The sequence below is a fragment of the Haematobia irritans genome, chromosome 5, assembly GCF_050003625.1.
Source record: "Haematobia irritans isolate KBUSLIRL chromosome 5, ASM5000362v1, whole genome shotgun sequence".
Taxonomy (NCBI): domain Eukaryota; kingdom Metazoa; phylum Arthropoda; class Insecta; order Diptera; family Muscidae; genus Haematobia; species Haematobia irritans.
In genome coordinates, this window is record NC_134401.1 from 86,521,962 (window position 1) to 86,547,527 (window position 25,566).

The 25,566-nt window shown below is 26.9% G+C and overlaps 2 protein-coding genes across 12 annotated transcripts in view; both read right to left on the reverse strand.

The window, feature by feature from the left end:
* Positions 1-25,566, reverse strand: part of lola (longitudinals lacking) — a 437,759-nt gene that overhangs the window by 216,302 nt on the left and 195,891 nt on the right. The gene's annotated exons all lie outside the window — the stretch shown is intronic.
* LOC142241738 (uncharacterized) lies at positions 1,296-23,835 on the reverse strand. 2 transcript variants are annotated; one of them, XM_075313533.1, is made up of 3 exons: positions 23,389-23,835; positions 22,741-22,969; positions 1,296-2,291 (listed from the first exon to the last, which is right to left on the reverse strand). In XM_075313533.1, the coding sequence occupies exons 2-3, from the start codon at positions 22,766-22,768 to the stop codon at positions 1,510-1,512; spliced, it is 810 nt and encodes a 269-aa protein (XP_075169648.1). In that variant the 5' UTR covers positions 22,769-22,969; positions 23,389-23,835; the 3' UTR covers positions 1,296-1,509. The 2 variants fall into 2 exon arrangements, with proteins under 2 accessions (XP_075169648.1, XP_075169649.1); XM_075313534.1 differs by lacking the exons at positions 22,741-22,969; positions 23,389-23,835 and adding an exon at positions 4,807-6,062.

Sequence of the window (25,566 nt, forward strand, 5' to 3'; positions counted from 1 at the left end):
CCATACTCTTGGCGGTGGAGATGAATTATTTCGGATCGTCTATGCTGACTTCTAATGGAATTAACAGAGTTTTCATTACACAACGTAGACGTTTATTTATGTCCGTTCTAAATAAAATGGTACTCTCACATCCCCCTCAATACTGCTTACTGGACTAATCCCCAGTTTCGAGATATTCACCCATGTTCCGATATCCACTTCAATTCCACTTCCACTATTCACGTCATATCCCACGATCGTGAAAATTTGGTGTTCTTAATTCCACGTTCTTTTTTGAACTTTTCTGTAACCAGCTGGGTTGCACAAATCACCCAAAAATTCACTAAGGCGGAAATCAAAATAAGTGGAATCAATAGACTTATTATAATTTATTATTTTTTTTTTTTTTTAAATTAAAAATTACGCAGCTTTAATAAAACTCATGTATTAAATATAAAACATTCCAAATTTATTACGCGAGTACTTTTTTTAACCGGAAATACACCCATCTTGGACATAATTCAAGTTTCACCAAGACTTTTGCAAGTGAATTGATTTCACGAAAATTCCGGTGAAAGTGGATTGTAGGACACGAAAATCGTGGAATTGATTCACATTCACCTGGAAGTGGATTTGGGAACATGGGAAAATGAACGATTTTAATTTTAGTGAAAATGTTTTGTTTTTTTGTATGTAAGACTTTTCTGCAGTAAACGTTTCTCCATAAACAATAAAAAATTGAGTCGTTTTTTTCCACGGATAACTATCAAAAATTTGCATTTTAGTTTTTATAGAATAAAAATTAGATATTCTTAAAAATCTCAATCATTTTTTAAAAGAACAAGAAGAGTTAACATAAAAAATATATTTTTTAACTAAAGTTTTAACTACAGAAAATTTACGCGCTCATGGATAGTGAACTAAGAAAAATAAAACATAAAAATAAAACAAACTAAAGAAGAATAAAATCTAAAAAAGGATAGTTATTACAAAAATAAAAAGAATAAATGAATATATTGATGTTTAATTTTTTTTTATAAAAACAAATGCTTACCATTAAAAAATTAGAGCGCTCTTTTTTTAAGAAGGGAATACAAATTTATAATTCGTATTTTTTTTTTCGAAATAAAAAATAAATAAAAATTTAAGAAAAATCTGAACAGTCGCAGGTAGTACCGTCTACTGTTTTAAAAGTATTCTTACGGTAGCAATTGTTACAAGACTCTCAAAATGGAAACTTGCTCAACAATTGACCTGACTTGACTTGGTGCTGAGAAACGAACCTAATCCTTTCGTGAATTAAAAAAAACATTGGCTTGTTGTTGTTGGATGGTATAGTTAATAATAAATTTAGTTGTTTTTATTGAATTTTTTGATGGGTTTATAGTGGCCTCATTCTCCCCACCCACTACAAATCACTACATGTCTAATTATAATTCATAATTATATATTAATTTTCGTTTGTTTTTTTATTACGCTTACTCTTTTAATTATAGAGCATTTTAGATGTCTCCTTTAGATGCCTTTCATCTAGGTGGGATGTTTATCTTGGAAATGTTGCAGTAATAGCTCTTTGCGTTTACAGGAAAATGCACATAGATGACACTTGAAATTGTGGACCTCAGCTGGAAGATTACGATTGATACGGCCAAAACGTTGATATGAAATTTCTCTCATATTAGGAGTAGTATTTGGAGATTTTAGAGTCAAAAGTATGGTGGGCATTTCACTCGATTCATTGACCAAAGAAATTCCCGAAGTAGTTGAGCACGAAGGTGAAAGGGTTAATAAGGTTGAGGGCAACGTTGTAGAGGGAACCACCACAGTCTCTGGGTTATGATCTGCCATTCTGGTGGCACTCACTTGAGGAGGAGTAGGTGGAGGAGGAGGCGGAGAAGCAATGGTATTCGTTGGCAAGTCCTTAATGTGATGGAAATCAATTAAACTTTCCACCTCGGTTTGTGGTTCCTCCATATATTCCATATTTAGGGATGGGGATTTTGTCACAGTTGTCTCATCAATCACTGTGTCATCGGCATCATTAAGGAATTCATTAACCATGGATATAAGAAACTGATCACGTGAGTGACAAGAATCCAGACTGGGACAGCGTATTGGAGCCGTTGATGAACTAGGCCCTGGAGATATTCGACTTGGTGAAACATTATCCCGGAAGGGATGGGGTGGTGGTGATGACAAAGTCCCTGGATCCAATTCTCTTAAATCATCGACCAATATAATGAAAGTATCCGAATTTTCTTTTTTATTTTCCTTCATTGTGCCCTCTAAATTGAAGAACTCCTCCAAATGATCTAAAAGAAAAATAAGGAAAAAGAGAAAAAAGAAACGAAAGTTAATAACAAAAAGTAAATTTATATATAAAAAAAATATTAAATTTTTCATATATTAGATTCAGGGGTTAGATAAAACAGCAACTTAAAAAATTTGTGTTTGAAAAAAAATAATGATTGTGATTAGGATTGTAAGATACCTACTACAGTTGGTTTTCCAAATTTCCTTGAAAACGCCCCCCACCCCCATGGCCATACTTTTTGCAATAAAAATGCCTTTGATTTTTTTGTTGTTTTTTTTTTGTTTTTATTTGAAATTTCTCTTTTTATTTTGTTCTCAAAATTAAATACGTTTCATTTTTTTTATTAATTTCTCCGTTTTATACTAAATATATATTAATAATATATATAAACGTTACCTATTACGTTCTTGGTTGTTATTTTTTTTTTGTTTTCTCATTTGTATATTAATAATATATGTGTATTGTTTTTAATATATAATTGTTGTTTCTTTAATTCTAGTTTTTTTTTTTATAATTTGTTTTTTATTTTGTCTAAAAATTATATATTGGCTTTTTGTTCACCAAAAAAAAAAAAAAAATAAAATATTGTTTCACTTAAAAATAAATTTATTTAAAAAAAATCTCATTGTTACACAAGTCCAAAGGGAAAGGGTAAGGAAGTAAGGGAATTGTTGGGGTATAATTTGGTCAAAAATCAAACTGTTGTTGTTGTTGGGAGAGGAAGGAGGGAGTATATAAGAATTAGGTGAGGATGATGGCGATGGTGACATAGGTGGTGGGATGTGATCGATTGAACATGGTCTGGTATAAACAAAATTTATACAGCTATAAACAAACAAGACAATTTTTTATTTTTCAAAGTTTAGCAGATTTAAATTGACTAGAATTTTATTTGGAAAATGTAAAGAATATTAAAAAATTTAATATTTGGTGTACTTTCTTTGATTTGTTTTGAAAAGTGCTGCAATTTTTACGGAGTTCGGTTCAAAATTATTGTATGTTCATAAACAACAGTCATTCACAATATTAGTTTCATTCACAATGGTGACAGAAAAAATATTAAAGAAATCTTTCGGTGTATGTTTTCTCTGTCTGAAATTCCAGACATGATGTGAATTATCACATTGGTAAGGGCATTCCCCATACCATTCCATTCACAATGACCGCACTTACCACAATTCTTTTAACATTCACAATTATCAAAAGATCGTTATATGATATAGAGTAAGAACCCAAAAGTTTAAAGGCGTTTTTCGAACAATTGTTTTTTTTTTTTTTTTCAACAAAAACATTCAAGCCTTTTATTTTTAATAATAATAATTAAAATGGACTAATAGAGCTTTGAGATGACTTTCAAAATAGATATCGAACTATAGAATTTTCAACTATTTTAAGAAAATAACAAGATTATAATCCCCTAAAAAGCAACAACAAAAAGATGTATAAGTGACTATAAGTCGTTTTTGATTAACACGAGAAATAGATTTTGAAAAATATCAAAAGTTTATTAATTAAATTCGAAAATCGGGAAGATGGTCATGAGTTAGAAAACTTTAACTTTTTAGTGTTTGCAGCTTTAAATGTCGATTTCGACCATAATTAAAATTTGATTTTGGCCAATGCAGAAAATCGATTATACAAATTATTAAAGTGTTATTTTCAAAAGTCGAGGAATTCATTTTAATCGATTTTTAAAAGCATTAAAATCGATTAGTGGGATTTGGAAATTACAATTGCATGAAATTAAATTAAATCTTTCGATAGTTGATCAAACGACGCAATCGATTTTTTATTAAATTATTAAAGTTTTATTTTCATTTTCGCTCCTTCTTTCAGTTCTTATATATGTGTACATAAAAAGCCGATTTTTAAAAACATTAAAATCGATTAGTGGAATTTGGGAAATTACAATTGCATGAAATTAACTCTTTTTGTAAAAAATCTCTCGATAGTTGATCAAACGACGCAATCGATTTTTTTTACTAGCCTGTTTTGTTTTTTGGTCAATTATCGATTTACATCCGTCTTTTCTAAATGTATTTGGGGAAAATTTCAGTTGGTTAAAAAAAAACACCAAAAGCCTCTTAGTCGAATTGATGAAAAAAGTTGGCATTGATCTTTCGATATTGTTTTATGAAGATTCGATTTTTAACGAAATTAATCGACTTGAGTTCCTACATCTCAATTTTTATATTGATTGCAAATTAATGGAAAAAACCCGCAGCTCTTTTTTTGTGATGTTAGAAAAAGTTGATTGATCAAATTTGAAGATTGCGAAAAGTGGATTTAAAGTTTTTCGATTAATCAATTATCGGTTTTTATCGGTAAAGGTACTATTCGATACTATTGCTATCATTAAGATTTCATTTGATTTAATGCAATGAAGAAGCCAATTAATTTTTTCATCGAAAAAATAATTTACAATTAATATTTTTTAGTTTAAAAACTCTTCTTATAATTTTTTTTGTATATATGGCAATGATTTAAGGAAATGTAAGAAATTTTAGACTCACCAGATTTTTAAGGCAATTTCGGTCGAATCTTTGAAAATATCTTCAGCGTTTGAATTTTACCTTATTAATTGTATGTGTATGTGTGTTTGCTGTATTTATAGCTGTACAATTTCGTTTTTAGTATATTTATAAATTTGTTTAAAACTACAATTTGTTACATTTGGGTAATAGGTACTAAGAATATCATTTTCGTAAACTTTTTTTGTGGGTTTTATTTTTTTTCTCTCAGTTTTTGTTCTTGTATATAAATGTGTTGTTATGATTTTTTTTTTTTATATTCTTGTTGTTAACAATAATTATTTTAACATTTTTTTGTTTGTTTTATTTTTAATCTCTCTCGAAAAAAAAACAAATTGTTTCAAAAAATAAAACAATCTAAAAACTAAATAATTTTCAGAAAAAGATTTTTTTCTCTTCTTATAAATAAAAGAATAAAACTAAAAAAAAAATTAAAATAAAAAATAAAAATAATTTTTTGTTTCATTTGACTATGATGTTTCATTCACTAATTCAATATGGCATCTTAAATTTTTCTCTTATTACTTTCAATTTATAACATAATAATTGGTTTAATTGGTTTTCATGACTATTTTTGTTCGATTTTCTCTTTCTTTTTGAATTAATTTTAAGTTTTGGTTGGTTGGTTGGTTGGTTGTATATAACTCTGTGTAATAATATGTATATATTTTCGACTTATTGATTTTGTTATTATAAATTACTATTTTGTTGTTTACTTTTATTTCAGTATTGATTTCTTTGTATATAATATAATATATATATAAGTATATATTATCATTCATTATTAATTATTAATATTATTTTGTTCTTTTTTTGTTTGTTTGTTTGTTGTTTCATTTTATAAATTGTATATAATTTTTGGTTGTTTTCTTTGGAGTATATTGTTCGTCATTTATTTCAAAACTATTTGCTTTCGGTTAAAAACGAGTTCATTTTCATCATCATCTTCTTGTTATATGTTAATTTAATTTCAGTATTATTATTATTCTTTTTTTTTTTTTGTTAAATATCTTGTATATATATTTATTTTCAGTATATATATGTATGTATAGATAAATATTTAAATAACAATAACAACATTCTTATAGAATAAACAAATTATTTATTTTTCTCTCTTGTTTTCTTTCAATAATATTTATATATGAATATATTTTCTTTTAAAACTTAAAAAATAACACAACAAAATCATAACAAAACAAAAATTTTTGTAATGGAAAAATTGTTATTATTAACAAAACAAAAAAAAATTAAAACAATGGTTATAAAATTGTAACTAAAAACAAAACAAATAGTGTAAAGCAATTGATTTAAAGAATTGTATTTAATTAAGCGTGTATATGTGTGGTGTAACAACAAATAAAACAAATAGAATAATTCAAAAAATATATTCCCTTATTAACTAAAATTAATTTATATTTTGATAAAATTGTTTTGTTTTTACTTCTCTCAAAAGTGGATGAAAAAAAATCAAAATGATAAAAAAATTACTTGGAAAAGTTATATTTTTTAAAATAGCAAATAATAGTTGTAAGAGTATAAAAGCAGAGAAAAAAAGGAGTAGACAACTGGTAAGGCTTTTCAAGGGCAATAAAATCATTAGAATAGGATTCAAAGAAATTTCAACATAATAATCAGTGACCAATCACGGTAAACTGCTGAGCTCAGAAAAGCTGTTACTTGGTAATCGAACTCGTTCGTTGGGGGGTAAGACATTATTTTCAAGCATACAGTATTATTGGGTTTGATTTTTATAGGCTTATTCCTCGCATACATATCAGCCAAATATTTCGGTTCGATAAGAAAAATACCGAATAGCCACAAGATTAATAGTCAATCTTGTCAATTTGGTCATCGCTTCAAATTTATTTTTCCAAATGAACCCTTTAATATGTTGATTACGATTCATATGTTGACCATCACCCTAATTTTATATTTTGAGAATTTATGAACCGATCTTGATCTTGAACAAGGTCAACAGTGGTTATTTTATTTTGCAAGTATTTAAAATCCGAAAAAATACAAAATCCTTTCAGATCTACATATTACAATTAGGATTTTATTTTTATCGAATGATACACAGAAATTCCATTATTTCTTTAAAGAAAAAAAATCGAATTGAAATGTTGAAAACAATTACGAATTTAAATTTTGGTGTCATTTCGAATTGTATACTAGTATGTATCGAAGATTTTTTTTTGTTCCATCGATTCCTTAAAATCTCAATAAATCAAAATCAATTGTACTAAAATTGCATTCCACCTATTGTAGATCTTTCCACTATTCTCATTCAATTTCATAAATTCACAATAGCAGATTACTGTGAATTACTATCACAATACAATGAGATTAAATCAAATATAATTTTATTCTATATAGTAAAGCAATTTTAAAATTAAATTCCTTCAATACCAAACATTATTGATAATTGGTGATTCACAATTATAAACTATTGTGAATTAGAACAGAATAAAAATGAATCTCCCTAAATTATATACAATGTAGAAAAACATTTTCATGCAAATCTAACCATTTGCTAATTGAATCTAGCTTAATTAATTTATCACCAATTCACAATAGCCGATTATTGTGAATTACCATCACAAAAAAATCTGTAGAAGAACAGATGTCTGCATATGAGAAGCGTATATGATAAAAAAATTTACCCACTCAATTGTTATTATGATTTATATTTAAACAACTGACTTGAAAGACATCTATGGGCTAGCCCTGAAAGGGATTGCTTACACGGGGGAAAAAAAAGTTGAATAAATTTTGAGTGTAAAAGTGTATGACTTCTACAAAGTATATAAAATATTCCAGAACCCATACAGTGGTCTGAGAAAAAATTCACGATTAATATACATGGAAAAAATATACAATAATTTTTTACGAAAATTTTATAAAATGATATTCTTTCAATTTATAACTTTTTACTTTTTTTTCTTTTACTCTCCCCTATTATCTTTTGTAATTTTTTTTTTTTCTAGAAAATTAGATAGAACTTAAAGTTTTTTTTCTCTATATTCAAGATTAGCCTCTATTAAAATAGCAAACAACAAATCTTCCAGGTAATTTTTTTTAAATCTTGATTTCTTTTATCTTCAATCCACTTTCTATTGATTATTTAGTTTTCTGAAGAAAAATTATATTCTTAAATGAAACTTAATATAAAAAAATAGAACTTAAAACATAGTAGAGCATAATGTTCTATTAAAATTAAACCAAAAATATATTTTGTTTACGATTTAAAAATAGAACATAATTCGAGCTGGGGTTTTTGTTAATTTTCCCCCAAAATTTTTGACAAAAAAAAACAATGAGGGAAAATAAAACAAAATGTTTCAACAATAAAACATTCATTATTCTTAAAAGTTTAAAATATTTAACTATTTCCTTTCTTAATTTTATGTTTTTTCCTCTCTGCGTTTGTTTTTTTTTTTTTGTTTGCTTTAAAATTCTTTTAAACTTAACAACAAGCAACAAATAAATATATATGTATGTGTTTTTAAATTTATGATACCATTCAATTTTTTTTTGTTTTTCTTTCATCATTTCTGTTTCTGTTATGAATTTTATTTTTTATTATGTAATATTTTCAAAAATTAGAAATATGTGGCAACATATTCTTAATTTAACATTTAATGTTAGAGCACATTGTGTTTTTAGTATTTGTTTTTTTATATATATATATTTCTTCAAACTTAACGCAATAAGAGAAACGAAAAAGTTTAACAACAACGAAAAATAAAGTTATGCTAAAACTTAATATTAAATATTATTATTATATAATTTTTAAATTGTTATTTTCTGTTTTTATTTTTTGTTTTTCAATAATGGCACTCATTTTCTATTATTTTTTATTTGTTTTCTTCAAGTGTATACGTGTGTGTGTGTGTGTACAGGTGTATATTTGGGTTTGTTAATGTATTTTTTTTTTTCGTCATTTCCTTTTGTATTGACTTAAAATATATTATTTTTATATTTTTTTTTATATATATTTTATAAATATCGTTATTAGTTTGGTTTTTAAGGATTTATTTTATTTTTGTTTTCAGTATTTTCATAACAAATAATTCAGTTAATTCTTTTTTCCTTATTTACTTATAAATGTTAAGGATAACTAACAAATTGAGTATAAATTTGACTAAATTTCAAAGAAATCAAAATGTTTCTTGTTTAATTTTGAAAAAATTATTCTCTATTAAATAATTTTGTTTTAACGTTGTTGTTGTTTTTTTTTTAAGTCATATCTAAAATAAAGGGAGTTGTAAAATTTTTGTTTCTGTTTTATGCTCCCTATTTTTGTTCTATAACATAAAAAATTAAACAAATTGATTCAAGGAAAAAATTTGTACTCGATTTTGATTCAGGGATTTAGGTTTAAAATTTAATTTATTATATGGATTTTGGCAATAATTTCTATTTTATAATATTCAAATAAAACTAACAAAAAAAAAAAAAAAGAAAAATAAACTAACATGGGCTGTATGCAAAAACAAAGAAAACTCAATATCATAAGGAAAATTTTAGATCTACAGTCGATTATAAATTAGCTGCCTTTATGAATGCAAAACAAAAAAAAATGGTATTTTTCCAACAAAAACAAATTACACATTTCGTTGGGCGCCATTTGCTTTTTTTTGTATAAGTTTAACGTCATTAAAAAAATATGTAACATTCCTGCGTTTATAGTAAAGCTCAGATTGCAATAAATATACATGCAAATATTTTCGCACCTGGGTTGGGCGCCATATGATGCTTTTATAAGTTTTGTCGTCAATTCAAAGGAAAATGTTTAAAATTTCATTATTCTCATTCAAAATTCACAACAGCAGATTACTGTGAATTACTATCACAATACAATGAGATTAAATCAAATATAATTGTATTCTATATAGTAAAGCAATTTTAAAATTAAATTCCTTCAATACCAAACATTATTGATATAGTGGTGATTCACAATTATAAACTATTGCGAATTAGAATAAAATAAAAAATAATCTCTGCGTTTATAGTAAAGCTCAGATTGCAATAAATATACATGCAAATATTGTCGCACCTGGGTTGGGCGCCATATGATGCTTTTATAAGTTTTGTCGTTAATTCAAAGGAAAATGTTTAAAATTTCACTATCATAAAAAACCCAAGCCAGTATTACTTTTCTGTATGCAATAACTGCATTACTTTTACCAGTATTAACAAACTAAATTTCCCAATTAATTTAAATCTTTTAATGTAGGCAACGTTTCACGAAAATTGTCCACTTTTGAGAGGTGTCCGGTTTTGAGTTTGTCCAATAATTTAAAAGATACAGTAAAACCGTATCTTTTAAATTATTAATTATTTATTAACTCATTATTTCTTAGCACTTAAAGCAAATGACACCTAACAAACTTTTGACATTTTTAAGCAATCTTAATTACAGTGAAACCTCTCATAAGTGGATACACAAGATTGTCCGCATTTGGAATAAAATGTCTCACGACAATTGTCCACTTTTGAGAGGTGCTCTGATTTGAGAGATTTCGCTACTATCAATGGAATCACAAAAAAAAAAAAAACCATTTGCGTTGGGCGCCAATTTGAATTTTAGTTTCTATTTATGTGGAAACGACCTTAAAACCCATACATTTACTAAAATCATTCTCCCTTTCATTAGTAAAATATAGGAAAATATTTCAAAATACTAATCAAATGGCGCCCAACGATATACACTTTCTTAGATAATATTAATAATTATTACTATTTCGTAACCAAGCAAACAATCAATAAAAAATACATAGAAGAAAACAAAAAATAAATTTTAATTTAAACTAGGAATATCACCTCCGCAAAAACAAAAGGAACTCGACAGTAGAAAATACGAATATATAACATTTGCATGAGAATATATAACATTTGCTTGAGAGCATTTGCTTTTAATCGCAAAAAATGTATATGAAACTTTTTTTCAAAGTGTATTTTATAGACGAGAAAATTATGTGGTTGTGGCAAACTAGTTCTATCAACACAATGGAAATGATCTACAAATATGGAATATAATCATTGCAAAATAATTTCTTTAATATATTCAATGCAAATTAAATTTGTATTATTTTTAAAATATTTAAAAATTATTTTACTGATGACAAAAATTTTTTTATGAACACCATTCGTTTTGTTTGCCGTGATCATATTAATTTATTGTATATTTCAAACCCTAAATAAAATTGTCTAAAGCAAAAAATAATAACAAAGTGAAAATTAAAAAAAAAAAAAAAAAACCCATGTTTTCTCACGTAAGCTCTTTTCTTCAGGGGAGGATGAAATATTTGTTTTATGTTTGTCATATACAAAAATCGTTTAATATATATATTTTTTTTAAGTACATATAAAATATGTAATGTATTCTAAATGTAATCTTTTCCTTATTCTTGTTCAGTTGAATTGAGTTTTGCTTCGGTAGTAACTACTTGTCTTTTATTTTATTTATTTTTTGTTTGGTTTTTTTGAAATATGAACGAGTTGGGGTTTTTTAGATCTCTTGATCCAATTGTTGTCCTTGTCTAAAAACATTAATATTTATATAATATATGGTATGTATATATATATATTGTTTTTTGTTTTTTTATGTGTAAACTTGTTTTTTTCCATAATCTCTGTATCAACAACAAACATTTTACATAATTTCATATATTTTTTTTTTTTGCCTCTGTTTTTATGATATTTCTTTTTATTATTATTTTCAACATGTATAACAAACACTTTTTCTGACATTAAAAACACTTTTACAAATTTCTTTCCTTCCTATTTGTTGTCGGTGTTGAATAATGGTCTATTCCTCGTTTTTTTATGATGTGTTAACATTTTCCTATTTTTTTTTATTGATTTTTGTGGGTGGGAAAGGAAATGTAGGAGAGTTAGAAATTTAAATTTCTAGAATTTGGGATCATTTCTATATATATATCTTATATATAAAATAATTTTTAGGAAACCTATTCTTCAGAACTTCTCGGTATATTTCTATGATTTGTTTAGAAAAAAATTGACTAATTGTGATGTGTGTGTGTGTATGTTAAGAAGCTACAAAGAAATAAGTTTCTTAAAAATAATTTCATAAATCCTGATTTCTAATTGTAAATATGTCTGTATATATATATAGAACTATATATGATGAGAGTATATATATAATTATATTCTATTGTTTTGAATTTCTTTTCTCTATATATATGTATTTGTTTTTCTTTTCCATGTATATAGTATGTTATTTTTTGTATATAAATTTTTTATCTCAAATATTTTTAGGGTTTTATTCATATCGAGAATCAATAATTATTGTGTTTGTGTATGTGTTTGTATATATTTGGCAACAAATAAACACAGTACGTTTGCTGTTGTTCGGGGGTCTTTTTCTTCATATGTTTAATTATGTATTTTTCTTTTCTCTCTTATTTACTTGGTTTTCTTATAGATAACTAATATTTCTATGTATATAAATATGTAAAGTTGTTTTTGTTGGTTTCCGTTTCCGTTTATATAAACTTCCTATTCTGTTGCTAGTTTTTTTTTTTTGGTTTTTTGTAATATTTTTAATCCTTATAAAAAAGATGTATCTGTTCGACTGATATCTAAAAAAACTGAGTTTTCCTTGTTTAAGTGTATTTTTTTTAAATATATTTTTACAGAAAAATCATATGGTATTAATAAAAGGTAGAAGTATTGAATTAATACATACAAAATAATATAGATTTTTGTCTTCATTCAGTAAATTAAGGGATGGCAATTCAATCACCAATCTCAATAAAGTTAAAAAATGGATCCAAGAAAAATTTATTAAAATTATAATTTTTTATTAAAAAATTAATAAATTTAATTTCCATTTAGTTTAAAATTGATAAAATTTCTATGTATATCAAGAGTTTTAGTTTTAGTAACATAAAAAAATAAAACAAAAAAATTGATTGCATCACTAATTTGTGTAACTCTTAGGGCCATTTTCATGTAGCTCCATTAGGCTTTAACTGCCAGTTAACAGAAAGTAAATTGCAAATATCTTCTCTTCGGTTAACTATAACTGAAAAACTTTCGTCAGTTAAGTTCCTAATTCGATATGGAATATATAGGCAAGATGACAGCTTCGACCATAATATGGTTCAAAAGTTGGTTGGTTAATGGAACACTAACGGAGCTTTATGAAAATGGAGCTTAGTTTGATTAAAATATTAATAACTTCAATTTCCATTAATATTTAAATCGAAAAAGTTGAATACCAAGGGAATTAATTTTTGTTAAATAATAAATAGTGGATTTAAAACAAAAAATGATGCAATTAATTAATTTGTAAGATTAAATTTTAGTTTCATAAAAAAAATTTAAATTTAAATTGAAAAACTGTTGGACTGTAAGGAACAAAATAGATTCAATAAAAAATGATTATATCAAATAATTTGAGTAGTTAAATTTTAATTGGATTAAAATATTAATTAATTAGGAATTAAATTTAAAAAAAATATTAACGATAATTTTTGTAACATAATAAATAATGAATCTATAAAAATTAACTGCATCAAATAAATTGTGTAATAAAATTTTAGTTTCATTAAAAATTTAATTAGTCAATTTTGATTAAGATTTAACGAGAAAAAACTGTTGGAATTAAGGAACAAAATAGATCCAATAAAAATTGATTGTATCAAATATTTTTTGTGTAATTAAATTTTAGTTTCATTAAAAAATTATTTAATTCAACTTCAATTAGAAATTAATTTAAAAAAAAAATGTTAACTATAATTTTTTTTGTATATTATTGAATACCAAGAGAATTAATTTTTGAAAAATAATAAATAAAACCAATAAAAATGTATTACATAAATTAATTTGTATGTTGGTTTAAAAAATTTTAAATTTTATTTAAATTGGTGATATTTTTCCTGCATTGATTACCAAGAAAATTAATTTTTGTAAAATAATAAAACCAAAATTAATTTATATTGTACAAAAGTATAAAACAATATAGATATACAAACAAAATGGTATAATTTAAATTATATAAAAAAAATCTGAATATTATTACAAGTCCTAAAAAAAACAAAAAATGCACTATACTACTACCTTTTATTTATTGATATACCATATCCTTTTATTTATTGATATACCATATGCTTTTATTTATTGATATACCATATCCTTTTATTTATTGATATACCATATACCATATAGTTTTCTTTTTATTGGTATGACATATAAACCATACACATTGGAAGATTATTTCGGCAGATTTTCCAATTAGGACTAAATTATTTTAAAGTTCCCTGTTGCCCTAATCTTCCAACCTGAATGGTACATACGATCTATTTCTTGACTTAACGAACGTTATTTTGGCTTCACGATAAATGAAAGTTTGCTGCTGAATTGAAAATATTATTACGAATTGAAATGTACGCACGATCCTTATAATATCTCCCCAGCAGAAAATCCTTTAACAAGGTATGAGTACAAGTATGCCTGCGCCAAATTGGTAACAACTTCCTTGTACATATATCAGTAGTAATACTTTTACACGGGCATGACATTGGAGGAAAGTACTTACGTGCAAGCATACCAACAGTCGAAAAATAAGTACTTCTTCGCAATCATACCAGCTCTCCAAAAATAATATCTTTACCATAAAGATACACAAAAAGTGCCAACTCACCCCTGTTGTTTTGTAATCCAACACACTATACCACGCTCCACGGCATGGATCTATTCAATGATGTTATTTTGTAATTGTAATAATTAAGAAACTTAATTAGATTTAATTAATTATATTTCCTAATCAAATTCAGCTTCTCATCCTCCGATTAATACCTTAGCGAGGATGGGCTACGCGTTTGTAAAAAACAGTGTATGGGATCAGCTGTTTTAGCTTAAGACTCGACTGCCATGCAAAAAGCGACTTTAAAATAAAGTCTGGAAAGACATTTCCGTTTTTTGAATACCTTCTAACTTTATAGTCAAGTTAGATACGTTTATTGCATTTAAAGACGATTCCAATAATATTGAAGATATGTTTGGGAATTTTCTTTTATTTAAAGTTACTCATTTTGAAGCCGAATCATCTAAAAAGGAAAAAAACTTTATGTCGGAGAAATGCATATTCCATGCAATCTCGCATTCGAATTTTAAGCATACAAAAATCTTTGTACTCACGATATTATTTTTGTTCAGTGTAAGATATTGCAAACAATATTTTCAATATCATATATTTTTTTTTTGTTTTCTCACATGTACATAAGTGGCCTATATATTAAAGAAGATTAAAGGTATTGTCGGTTCCAACTTTTCAACTAAAAAATATCTTCAACTACACACAAAAATTTTTTTTCTGATTCACCCACGAAATTAATTGATCCAATTAATTTTTTAATTGAAATGTCTTCAATCACAGAAACGATAGTATCAATTAAAAAATTAATTGATCCAATTACAAAATTTAATTGATACTATTAATTTTTGTGATTGATTTTTGTTTCAATTAAAAAATTTGTTGATTCAATTAAATTTTTAATTGAATATTTTTTAAAACTCAATTAAAATTTTAATTTGAAAATTTTTCGTGAAATTTTTTCTGTTTAAGTAATTAACTCACGAGCTGCTTGTAAAGGTTGTCAAATAAGTTTCTTGACTCAGCGAATAAGATTTTTTGGAGGTTTTTTAAATTTCTTTTACAGATTCTGTTATAGAAATATTAGAGATTTTGGCACAATGGGAATTTATAAAAAAAACATAAGCTTTTAAAATATTAAAAGCTTTTATCATAGACCAAATACAACGCTTGTTAAATCAACAAATTTTGTTTCATTGATAGATGATGCATATTTAGTATAACTACATACAGCCCACTTAGCTTTGAAGGAATAACAGATATAGAGCTCTACCCCCTTAATTAGTCTAACCCATATATGCACATTTAAAAAAAAATATATATTTTTTTTTTGCCCACAATAATTGATCCAATTAAATTTTAATTGAAAATGCTTTAATCACAGTAATCAATGACTATTGATTTATTTACTGTTGTGATCATTGTGTTGATTATACAAATAATTAATCCAATTAATATTTGAATTGAATTAATTAAATTTAAATTCAATTAAAATTTTAATTGAAAGTATTTTAGCAATATTTTTTCTATGCATTTCAAATGAGGCCTAAAAATTTAAAAAAAATCTTTTTTTATTTAGGGAAAGGATAAAGTTAAAAAGAGGTTTAAGTTTCAAACTTTTAAGGCTGGGGAAAAATGTGGTACCTTGCCTTAGAAATAATAAAAAGAAAATTAACTAAACTATTAAATAAAATCCCACTTTGGCACTGGGAAAATCTATAAAAGATATTTCATTTTGTTTTTTTTTTTTTGTTTAAGGGATTTTTATTTGGATAATTTCCATTAAAAGGAGTTAAACTCCCATTTCAAAAAACGATTTAATCTACTGACTAAATATTTGCTTTGGATTTGATTTGACTAAATCGGCAATGTACCCATTTAAAAATAACCCAAAAAAGATAAAGTCTTAAAATTTCTTATGGTCAGGCCCCATATGAAGAATCTAAATGTAGGGGATAGGGGGAGGGGGAGCAGAGAACTATGTCAAAATATTGACAAATCTTATCCTTCCTTCAATGTTAGTATAGGTTTTTTATCTATAGAGTTTGGTGTATAACTTTTACTTGTTTTTTTTTTTTTTTTAAAGTCGTCTCAGGCCGACTATTGTTCTTTATATTGTTCGATTTTTTGTTTGTTTCAAAGGTTTTAACTTTTTGTTTCTTTAACTAAACTAAGATTTTGTTAAATATGTATTTATCATTTTTTATGTTAATTTAAAATTAACTACTATTATTATAATTATTTAATTATTATTTTTATTTGACTATTAAAAATTAACATTATTAATTTTTATTCTTGATTCTGTCAAATGTATTCAACGTTTTTGTTTTACTCTGATTTTTCTTTTCTTTTTTGTTTTCAATAAAAAATATGATGATGTGGCATCCAATAAATTCGTTTTGTTATCCATTTTTTTCTTTTAAATTTATTTTTTTAGTTTTGTAGGTAGGGTTGGTTGGTTGTTTGGGTGGTGGTGGTGGGGGAGGTTTTGGTATTATTGGCATTAGGATTTTGTTTGTTTAGTATTGGGATAAAAGATGGGGATTTAGGGATTTTTCCATTAACTAGGAGTTATGGTGTGGGGGGGGTGGATTATTTTATAATTTTCCAACAGGAGATGGTTTTTTTTTTCTTTTAAAAATTTCCTACAATATATAGTCTGTCTGTATATATATATTTAATTAACATGGTTTTTTGTTTTTTTTTTTTCTTCTGTTTTTGACTTAGATAAATTGTTGATGATTTTTTTTGTAATATTTTTGTTAAGGTGTATTCTTTTTTCTTTATAGGTAATAATTTAACAGCTCATTTTTAGTTGTTGTTAAGGATCAACAAAGATGTACATTTCATTTGTGTACAATATGTGTATATGTGGTGTATGTTTTGTGGTTTTGTTTATCTATGATTGATTTGTTTCAGTGTAATGTTCTATTGTTTAGTTGGTTCTATGGTAAAATTGGTTTTATTCGGTTTCTGTGTAATTTTCTTTTTTTGGTACTTGATTTTCTATGACTTTTTTTTTTTTTTTTGACCACCAACACTTGTGGTATATTCTGTTTTGTTGTTTTATTGTGTATTTTTTATGAACATTTTTACTTTTATTTTATTTGGTGTTCTATTCCTTTGTATTATTCGCATTTTTCTTTTTCTGGTTAAACAACGTTTGAATTTGTTCGATATTTGAATTTTGCCTTTATGATTTTTCTTGATATTATGAATTTTTTGCTAATTCTATGTAATTTTAAAGAAAACATTATCTCATAAGTAATATTTAACACAAACACCCGACTCCAGGTGTCGTTTTAGGTGGGAGCTTTGTGAAAATGCTTTACCGCACATAAGGCAGCGGAATTTTTTCTGACCACCACATTCATATCTAATCGACGGTTACACGGATATACACACAACAGCAGCAACGGCAAAAGGACGACATATTATCATTTGAAAAAAAAAAATGAAATGAAAAAATAATATGATATACATTTGATAAGTAAAGATATCTAAATATTTAAATAGTAAAGAGAGCGACTAGGTTCCCCTATACTCATAAAGCCAAAGTTAGCATAGAGAGACAGAGGGAGACAAAGTGAAAAGACAATGCTAAACTTAAACAATCAAAATTACCTTACAGAGAGTGAGAGAGAGAGAGAGAGAGAGAGAGAGAAAACAGATAATTGGATCTTTAAATGAGAGAAAAGTTAACCCTAAAGTGAAAAGTCCAAAATTACCCCATAGAGCTGGGTCGTTAATTGGGTTGGCAGCACAGTTGCTACAGTTGGTAAAATTCTACCAAAAATTTTACATTTTTTACTGCTTGGTAGAATTCTTGAAATTTTGGTAGTTTTTGCAAAATTTTCCTCTCCACAAATTTTCGATAGGGTCGTTAATTTGGTTGGCAGCACAGTTGCTACAGTTGGTAAAATTCTACCAAAAATTTAAAATTTTTTACTGCTTGGTAGAATTCTTGAAATTTTAGTAGATTTTGCGGAATATTCTGCACAAATTTTGGATAGAAATAAAAAATTGACATCATTTTCTATCGAAATAAAATTTTTACAAAAATGAAATCAAATTTTGACAAAATTGTCTATAGAAATCAAAAACTTCAAAATAAGATTTTTTTTATATTGGTAGCTTTTTGGTAAAATTTTCTTCGAATTTTTGTAGATTATGTTTTGGATCGAGTAGCAACCATTGCCGTATCTAGACATTTTTAACCAGGGGGCTATAGCCAACCTATGAATGTTATACTACAGTAACAATATAAAATGGAAAATCATATATAGGTTTTCACATTCTAGGGGGGCTAATTTTTTTCTGGAGGGACTAAGCCCCCCCCCCAGAGGCCTTACTACGCTTATGGTGGCAATCGTGATTGGCAGTCCTTTTCAACAGTAGCAAGGAACTTTTAGTGTAAAACTTTAATATGAGATTCCTAGGAATTAGAATGTCGACGTTTTTTTATTCGCTTAGTTGTATACTGGAAGAAGCCGTTTCTTTTCTGAGAAACGAAATTTTAGACAAGCGTAGATTTTTTTGGCGCTAAACAAAATTTTCTTTAGAAGCAATCAACAAAAGCTTCGAGACAATCGTTGAATCACGTATCATTATTTCGGGTTTAGTTTCTCTAGTAGAAAATACTTTATATGAAAAAGGGAAGTTCAAAACTTAATTGAAAAACAAGTAAGGAAAGTCTAAAGTCGGGCGGGGCCGATTATATTATACCCTGCATCACTTTGTAGATCTAAATTTTCGATACCATATCACATCCGTCAAATGTGTTGAGGGCTATATATAAAGGTTCGTCCCAAATACATACATTTAAATATCACTCGATTTGGACAGAATTTGATAGACTTTTACAAAATCTATAGACTCAAAATTTAAGTTGGCTAATGCACTAGGGTGGAACACAATTTTAGTAAAAAATATGGGAAACATTTAAATCTGAAGCAATTTTAAGGAAACTTCGCAAAAGTTTATCTATGATTTATCGCTCAATATATATGTATTAGAAGTTTAGGAAAATTTTAGTCATTTTTACAACTTTTCGACTAAGCAGTGGCGATTTAACAAGGAAAATGTTGGTATTTTGACCATTTTTGTCGAAATCAGAAAAACATATATATGGGAGCTATATATAAATCTGAACCGATTTCAATCAAATTTGGCACACATGACTATATTACTAATTGTACTCCTAGTGCAAAATTTCAACCGAATTGGGCCAAAACTCTGGCTTCTGGGGGCTATATAAGTCCATATCGGGCGAAAAATATATATGGAAGCTATAAATAAATCTGAACCGATTTCAATCAAATTTGGCACACATGACTATCCTACCAATTGTAATCCTTGTGCAAAATTTCAAGCTAATCGGGATAAAACTCTGGCTTCTGGGTCCATATAAGTGCATATCGGGCGAAAGATATATATGGGAACTATATCTAAATCTGAATCGATTTCAACCAAATTTGGCACGCATAGCTACAATGCTAAATCTACTCCCTGTGCAAAATTTCAACCAAATTGGGCCAAAACTATGGCTTTTAGAACCATATTAGTCCATATCGGGCGAAAGATATATGTGGGAGCTATATCTAAATCTGAACCGATTTCAATCAAATTTTGCACAATTGACTATACTACTAATTGTACTCCTAGTGCAAAATTTCAACCAAATTCGGCCAAATATCTGGCTTCTGGGGCCATATAAGTGCATATCGGGCGAAAGATATATATGGGAGCTATATCTAAATCTGAACCGATTTCAATCAAATTTTGCACACTTGACTATACGACTAAGTGTTATGTTTGTACAAAATTTCAAGCTAATCGGTATAAAACTCTGGCTGCTGGGTCCATATTAGTGCATATCGAGCGAAAGATATATATGGGAGCTATATCTAAATTTGAACCGATTTCTTCCAAAATCAATAGGGTCCTATTCTGACCGAAATTAGGAACATGTGCCAAATTTGAAGGTGATTGGACTTAAACTTTGATCACAAAAATATGTTCACAGACAGACAGACGGACGGACATTGTTATATCGGCTCAGGGACCCAACCTGAGCATTATTGCCAAAGACACCATGTGTCTATCTCGTCTCCTTCTGGGTGTTACAAACATATGCACTAACTTATAATACCCTGTTCCACATTGTGGCGCAGGGTATAAAAATCGACATTTGTGGTCCATAGTCAAGCTAGGCTGAAGATAACTCTGGTATCAGTCCGCATTTAAAAATTGCTTACATTTTGTTTTTGTACAACAGGTATTTCGAATGCCAGTCATAATGGAAGAATTAAATAGTTTAGGATTGGTTAGGTATAGTGGCAGCCCATTATTTCCGACTTACTTAGACTATTCAGTCCACAGTGTTGGTGGAAAAGTTCCGTTCTTCCCTTCCCCACTCATTTCGAGAACCTCGGAAGTTTATAAAGCAAAGAACATGTGACTGCGGAAAAGTACTAATTTGGGGAAAATTGCATCTAGTTTGAAAAGTACCAACAAATGTACAAATTTATCAATTTTATCTCTCTACCTATAGAGAGAGAGAGTTAAAGGTAAAACATTCTCACTTTTACTCCTCAAAATGTTTATTTTAATATTAAATGAAACATTTCGTTAATACAATGAAAATTATTATAGATTTACATTTAAATAACACATTTATTATAAAATTTCATAGATTTTAAAAACACTACGCAGATATAATGCTCCACGCAAAAATCAAGAAAATTGTGAGTGCATATTGACTCAACCCAAAAACAAAACTCATCCTCCATAGTATGAAATATTTCTGCATAGTTTTTATGAAACAATCTAAAGGGTGGTTAAATTGTAAGGGCCGATGTTGAATGTGAACCACGCCTAAACGCCAAGTTTTTTCCGAATTTTATTTGACATTTCTCTATTTCAGACTTACTCAATTTGAACCATTGAGAGATACACAATCAAACAACGTGTTAAATGGTTCCAAGAAATGGCAACAGTGGATGATCAATTTTCGAAGAAAATCATCTTCAATGATGAGGCACATTTTCACCTCAGTGGATTCGTCAATAAACAGAATTGCCGCATTTGGGCGAATGAGAATCCAAGAGTGATTGTCGAAAAACCAATGCACCCACAAAGAGTGACTGTTTGGTGCGGTTTATGGGCTGGCGGCATCATCGGGCCGTATTTTTTCCAAAATGAGGCCGGTCCGGCAGTTACTGTGAATGGTGCTCGCTATCGTGAGATGATAACGAACTTTTTAGAAGATATGGATGTGGACGATATGTGATTTCAGCAGGACGGTGCCACTTGCCACACAGCTAACGAAACAATGGCTCTTTTGCCCAACAAATGCAATGGCCGTGTTATCTCACGTAATGGCGATGTCAATTGGCCGCCAAGATCATGTGATTTGACACCGTTGGACTTTTTTCTTTGGGGTTATTTGAAAGAAAAGGTGCAGTCGATAAGCCAGCAACAATTCAAGAGCTAAAGTATGAGATAATTGGGCACATTAACGGCATAGAACCTCCATTATGCCTCAGCGTCATCGAAAATTTGGACCATCGGATGAAGGTGTGCCACCGAGGTCGCGGCGCCCATTTGGCCGATATTTTGTTCCATACATAATTGAGTAATACCAATATATCAGAATAAAATAAAATTACAATAATTTCCTAAATAGCTTGAGTTTTATTCAAAATCAACATCGGTCCTTGAAATTTTAACCACCCTTTATTATTATATTGTCAGCCGCCGCCGACAAAAATGGGTCGGCTCATACTCTGTTTACGTATTAAAAATTTAGAATTTCACATCTAATAATAATAATTTAAATTTCTCCTAATACCATTTTCTTTTTTATCGGTATTTCCTCTCTTTTTCTCTTTTTCTCTCATTCGCTCCTTCAATTTTTTCAATATCTTTTTGCTGATATAAGCTACTATATTTCGAATATAAAAAAATTAAACTATAGGGAAATAGAAATTTCTAATAGAAAAATTTGTTTTGAAGATATTTTGTTTTATATTTTTCTGGACAAAACCTAAGATAAAGTAAAGATAATCAACATATCTTCAGCAATTCTTTCAAACTCTCTCAATATAGATAATTTCTTTCTTGAATTTAAAATAATGTACAAATTAAATATTAAATAAAAATTTTAAGAAAATGGAAAAATTTCCTATTGCTCAATCTTTGTTTTCCTGAACGCAAAATTTGAAACCTAGCAAAAATGTTTTCTAAACATCGCAAAAACTGCATATAAATGGAATATAAAGTGAACTTACCTGATATGTCGCTGTAGAGAGCTGGCATCTTTATAACTTTTTAAACAATTATAACGTGGACATTGATAGCGACCATCGGCATTGATAAATTTAAATAAATCCGAAAATTTCAATTCATACCAATAATCACGAATTAACGATTGTGGGGGTGGAGGTGGCGGTGATGTTTGGCAATTCGAATTACCCGGATTCGATAATGATGACGATGAACAGCTGCTAGCACCGCAAGCTAAAATGTAGAAAATGTCCAAAAGATGGAAATCGAAAAAGAGATAAAAAGAAAAAAATATCGATTTTTGTTTAGACTTTTTTGCTGTGGTAAAAGATTTTATATATATAATAGATAAAAATTGAATAATATATAAAAATAATAATAAATATATATTTTTTGAGATATAGGAAAAAAATAGTTTTTTATTTTGTTGTGTTTTTTTAATTAAAAACTAAATTTAGTTTTATTATTTTTAGTAAAGTGTTTTTTTTTAGCAATAAGCAATAGCTTTTTTTTACTTGTTTTTTTTTTTTTTTTTTCATTGATAAAATTAAAAACGAAAAATTGATGCTTTAAAACAAAACAAAATAAAAAAATAAATAATTATTCATAAAAATTTAGTAATAAAAAAATGTATAACAAAATGTGATATTTACAGTTACTTGTTTTGAATTTGTTTTTAGATTTTTAGTGATTTTTGGTGAGATTTTTAATGGTCTTGCTTGATGGCTTGATATGAGTCCTAGTGGGAACAGGGCGTCACAATATTACAAATTCTTGTGTTTTTTTTCGTTTTTTAGTTTCTAGCAAGCGAGCGTTTGCGCAGTGATGATGATAAGCTTTATTTTGGTTAGGTGGGAGATATTCTTGGTTTTTTTTGTTTGATTTTGCATTAATGATGATATGGTGGTTATTAAAATGACGATGATGATATTGAATGATAATAAGTGATATTGCGATAATGGAGTTGTCCCATCTGGCTGATTGATGATTGTGATGAATGATGATGATGATGATGATGCTATCTATGATGGTGAAATGCTCTCTCGATAATTTTCATTGCATGATTTTCTTTATAGAAAATCTCAAACAGAACCCTGTAAATAAAGCTTGAGAAAAGGAAAATCCAAAAGACCAAAGCAACAAAATTTTTATTTTCGTTAAAATCATCTCTGGAAAATATCTCAAAAATTCTATAATGCAAAACACTTTTTTCTTTGAAAACATATTTATTAAAAAGTACAAAAATATTGTGTATAGTATGTATATAGTTTTTAGATGGTATGTGTTGTATAGGTAATATAATAAATATTTTAAGAATATTTTTCTTTTCTTTTTTTTATAAATAATATGCAAATAATTTAGTTTTAATTACAATAGTGACATTAAAGGATAATTATACCAATAAATTTGGGGAATTCCTCTTTTTGTTTATTTTCAAAAAGGAAATCCATATGTAGAAAAAGATTTGTTTTAGATTTAAGATGACACTTCCATAGATAGGAAAAGTTAAAATTCACCAAAATCTTTTAGGACTTTTTTTTAGGAAACTCATTTTATTTTGTCCAAGTTTTCTCTTTATTTCCAAGACTTCTTAAAATGTTATTTAAATTTAATTAATTTTACGAATTCAGAACATGTAAGATGTTTTTACATAACATAAGAAATTAATTTTCTGACTAACATATTAAAAAAAATTTAATATACAAGATTTTATTTTTCTTCTATGTACACAAAAAATATATATTTTTTTATCAAGAATATAAGGGACCCAATTAATTTTAAATTGAAATTTCTACAATCACATTAAGTCAATTAAAAATTTATTGAACCAATTTAATTTTAATTTTTTTTTTGTATTATGGATGTTTTTATTATATTCGACCTGATTTTCCAATTGATAATTGTTGATAAAAACGAGCTCGAGGTCTGTATGATTAATTTTTATTTATTCAATATTTCGTCTTTTCATTGAAAGACTTCATCGGGAAAATTTTTGTAAAGAACAAAAATAATACACCAACTGTAGAGTAAATAGCTAACGACGGTGTCTGTTGCAACAGACTCTACATTTGGTGTATTATTTTTGTTCTTTTCAAAAATTTTCCCGATGAAGTCTTTCAATGAAAAGACGAAATATTGAATAAATAAAAATTAATCATACAAACCTCGAGCTCGTTTTTATCAACAATTATCAATTGGGAAATTTTTAATTTTTTTTTAAATTTATACATTTAATGTTTGTGATTGTTTTTTATTTTAATTAATAAATTAATTGAATCAATTAAATATTTAATATTCAATATTTTCTGTGTATTAGATAGTAATCTATGAAATATCAAATATCAATTTTAATTTTTATCAAAGCAAAAATTTTTCGAAATTTATTTTATAAAAAATTTCGAAAAACTGTAAAAAAAATATGTCTATTGAATTTATTGAATGATTTAAAGTAAAAAAATGATTATTTTGCAATTTCGAAATTTTGAAAAAAAAAATAAATTAAATTTGAACATACTTTTTATTTTGTTAAGAATATTGTGAAATTCATAAATATTAAAGTTTCAAAAAAATTAAAAATTCAATTCATTTTTGTAATATAGTCTATTTTTAAAAATTCTGTAAAATTCATTTGAAAAAAATTTATATCATCATTAAGATCATCAATAAAAATAAGAATATTGTGAAATTCATAAATATTAAAGTTTCAAAAAACAAAAAATTAAAAATTCAATTCATTTTTGTAATATAGTCTATTTTTAAAAATTCTTTAAAATTCATTTGAAAAAAATTTATATCATCATTAAGATCATCAATAAAAATTTGTCGAAATT

Bases quoted from the DNA above. Each gene is read 5' to 3' on its own strand.
- LOC142241738 (XM_075313533.1), bottom strand. From the start codon at position 22,768: ATGCCAGCTCTCTACAGCGACATATCAG. The intron at 2,292-22,740 runs GTAAGTTCACTT...TTTTTCTTTTAG, and splicing joins TCTCTACAGCGACATATCAG to ATCATTTGGAGGAGTTCTTC.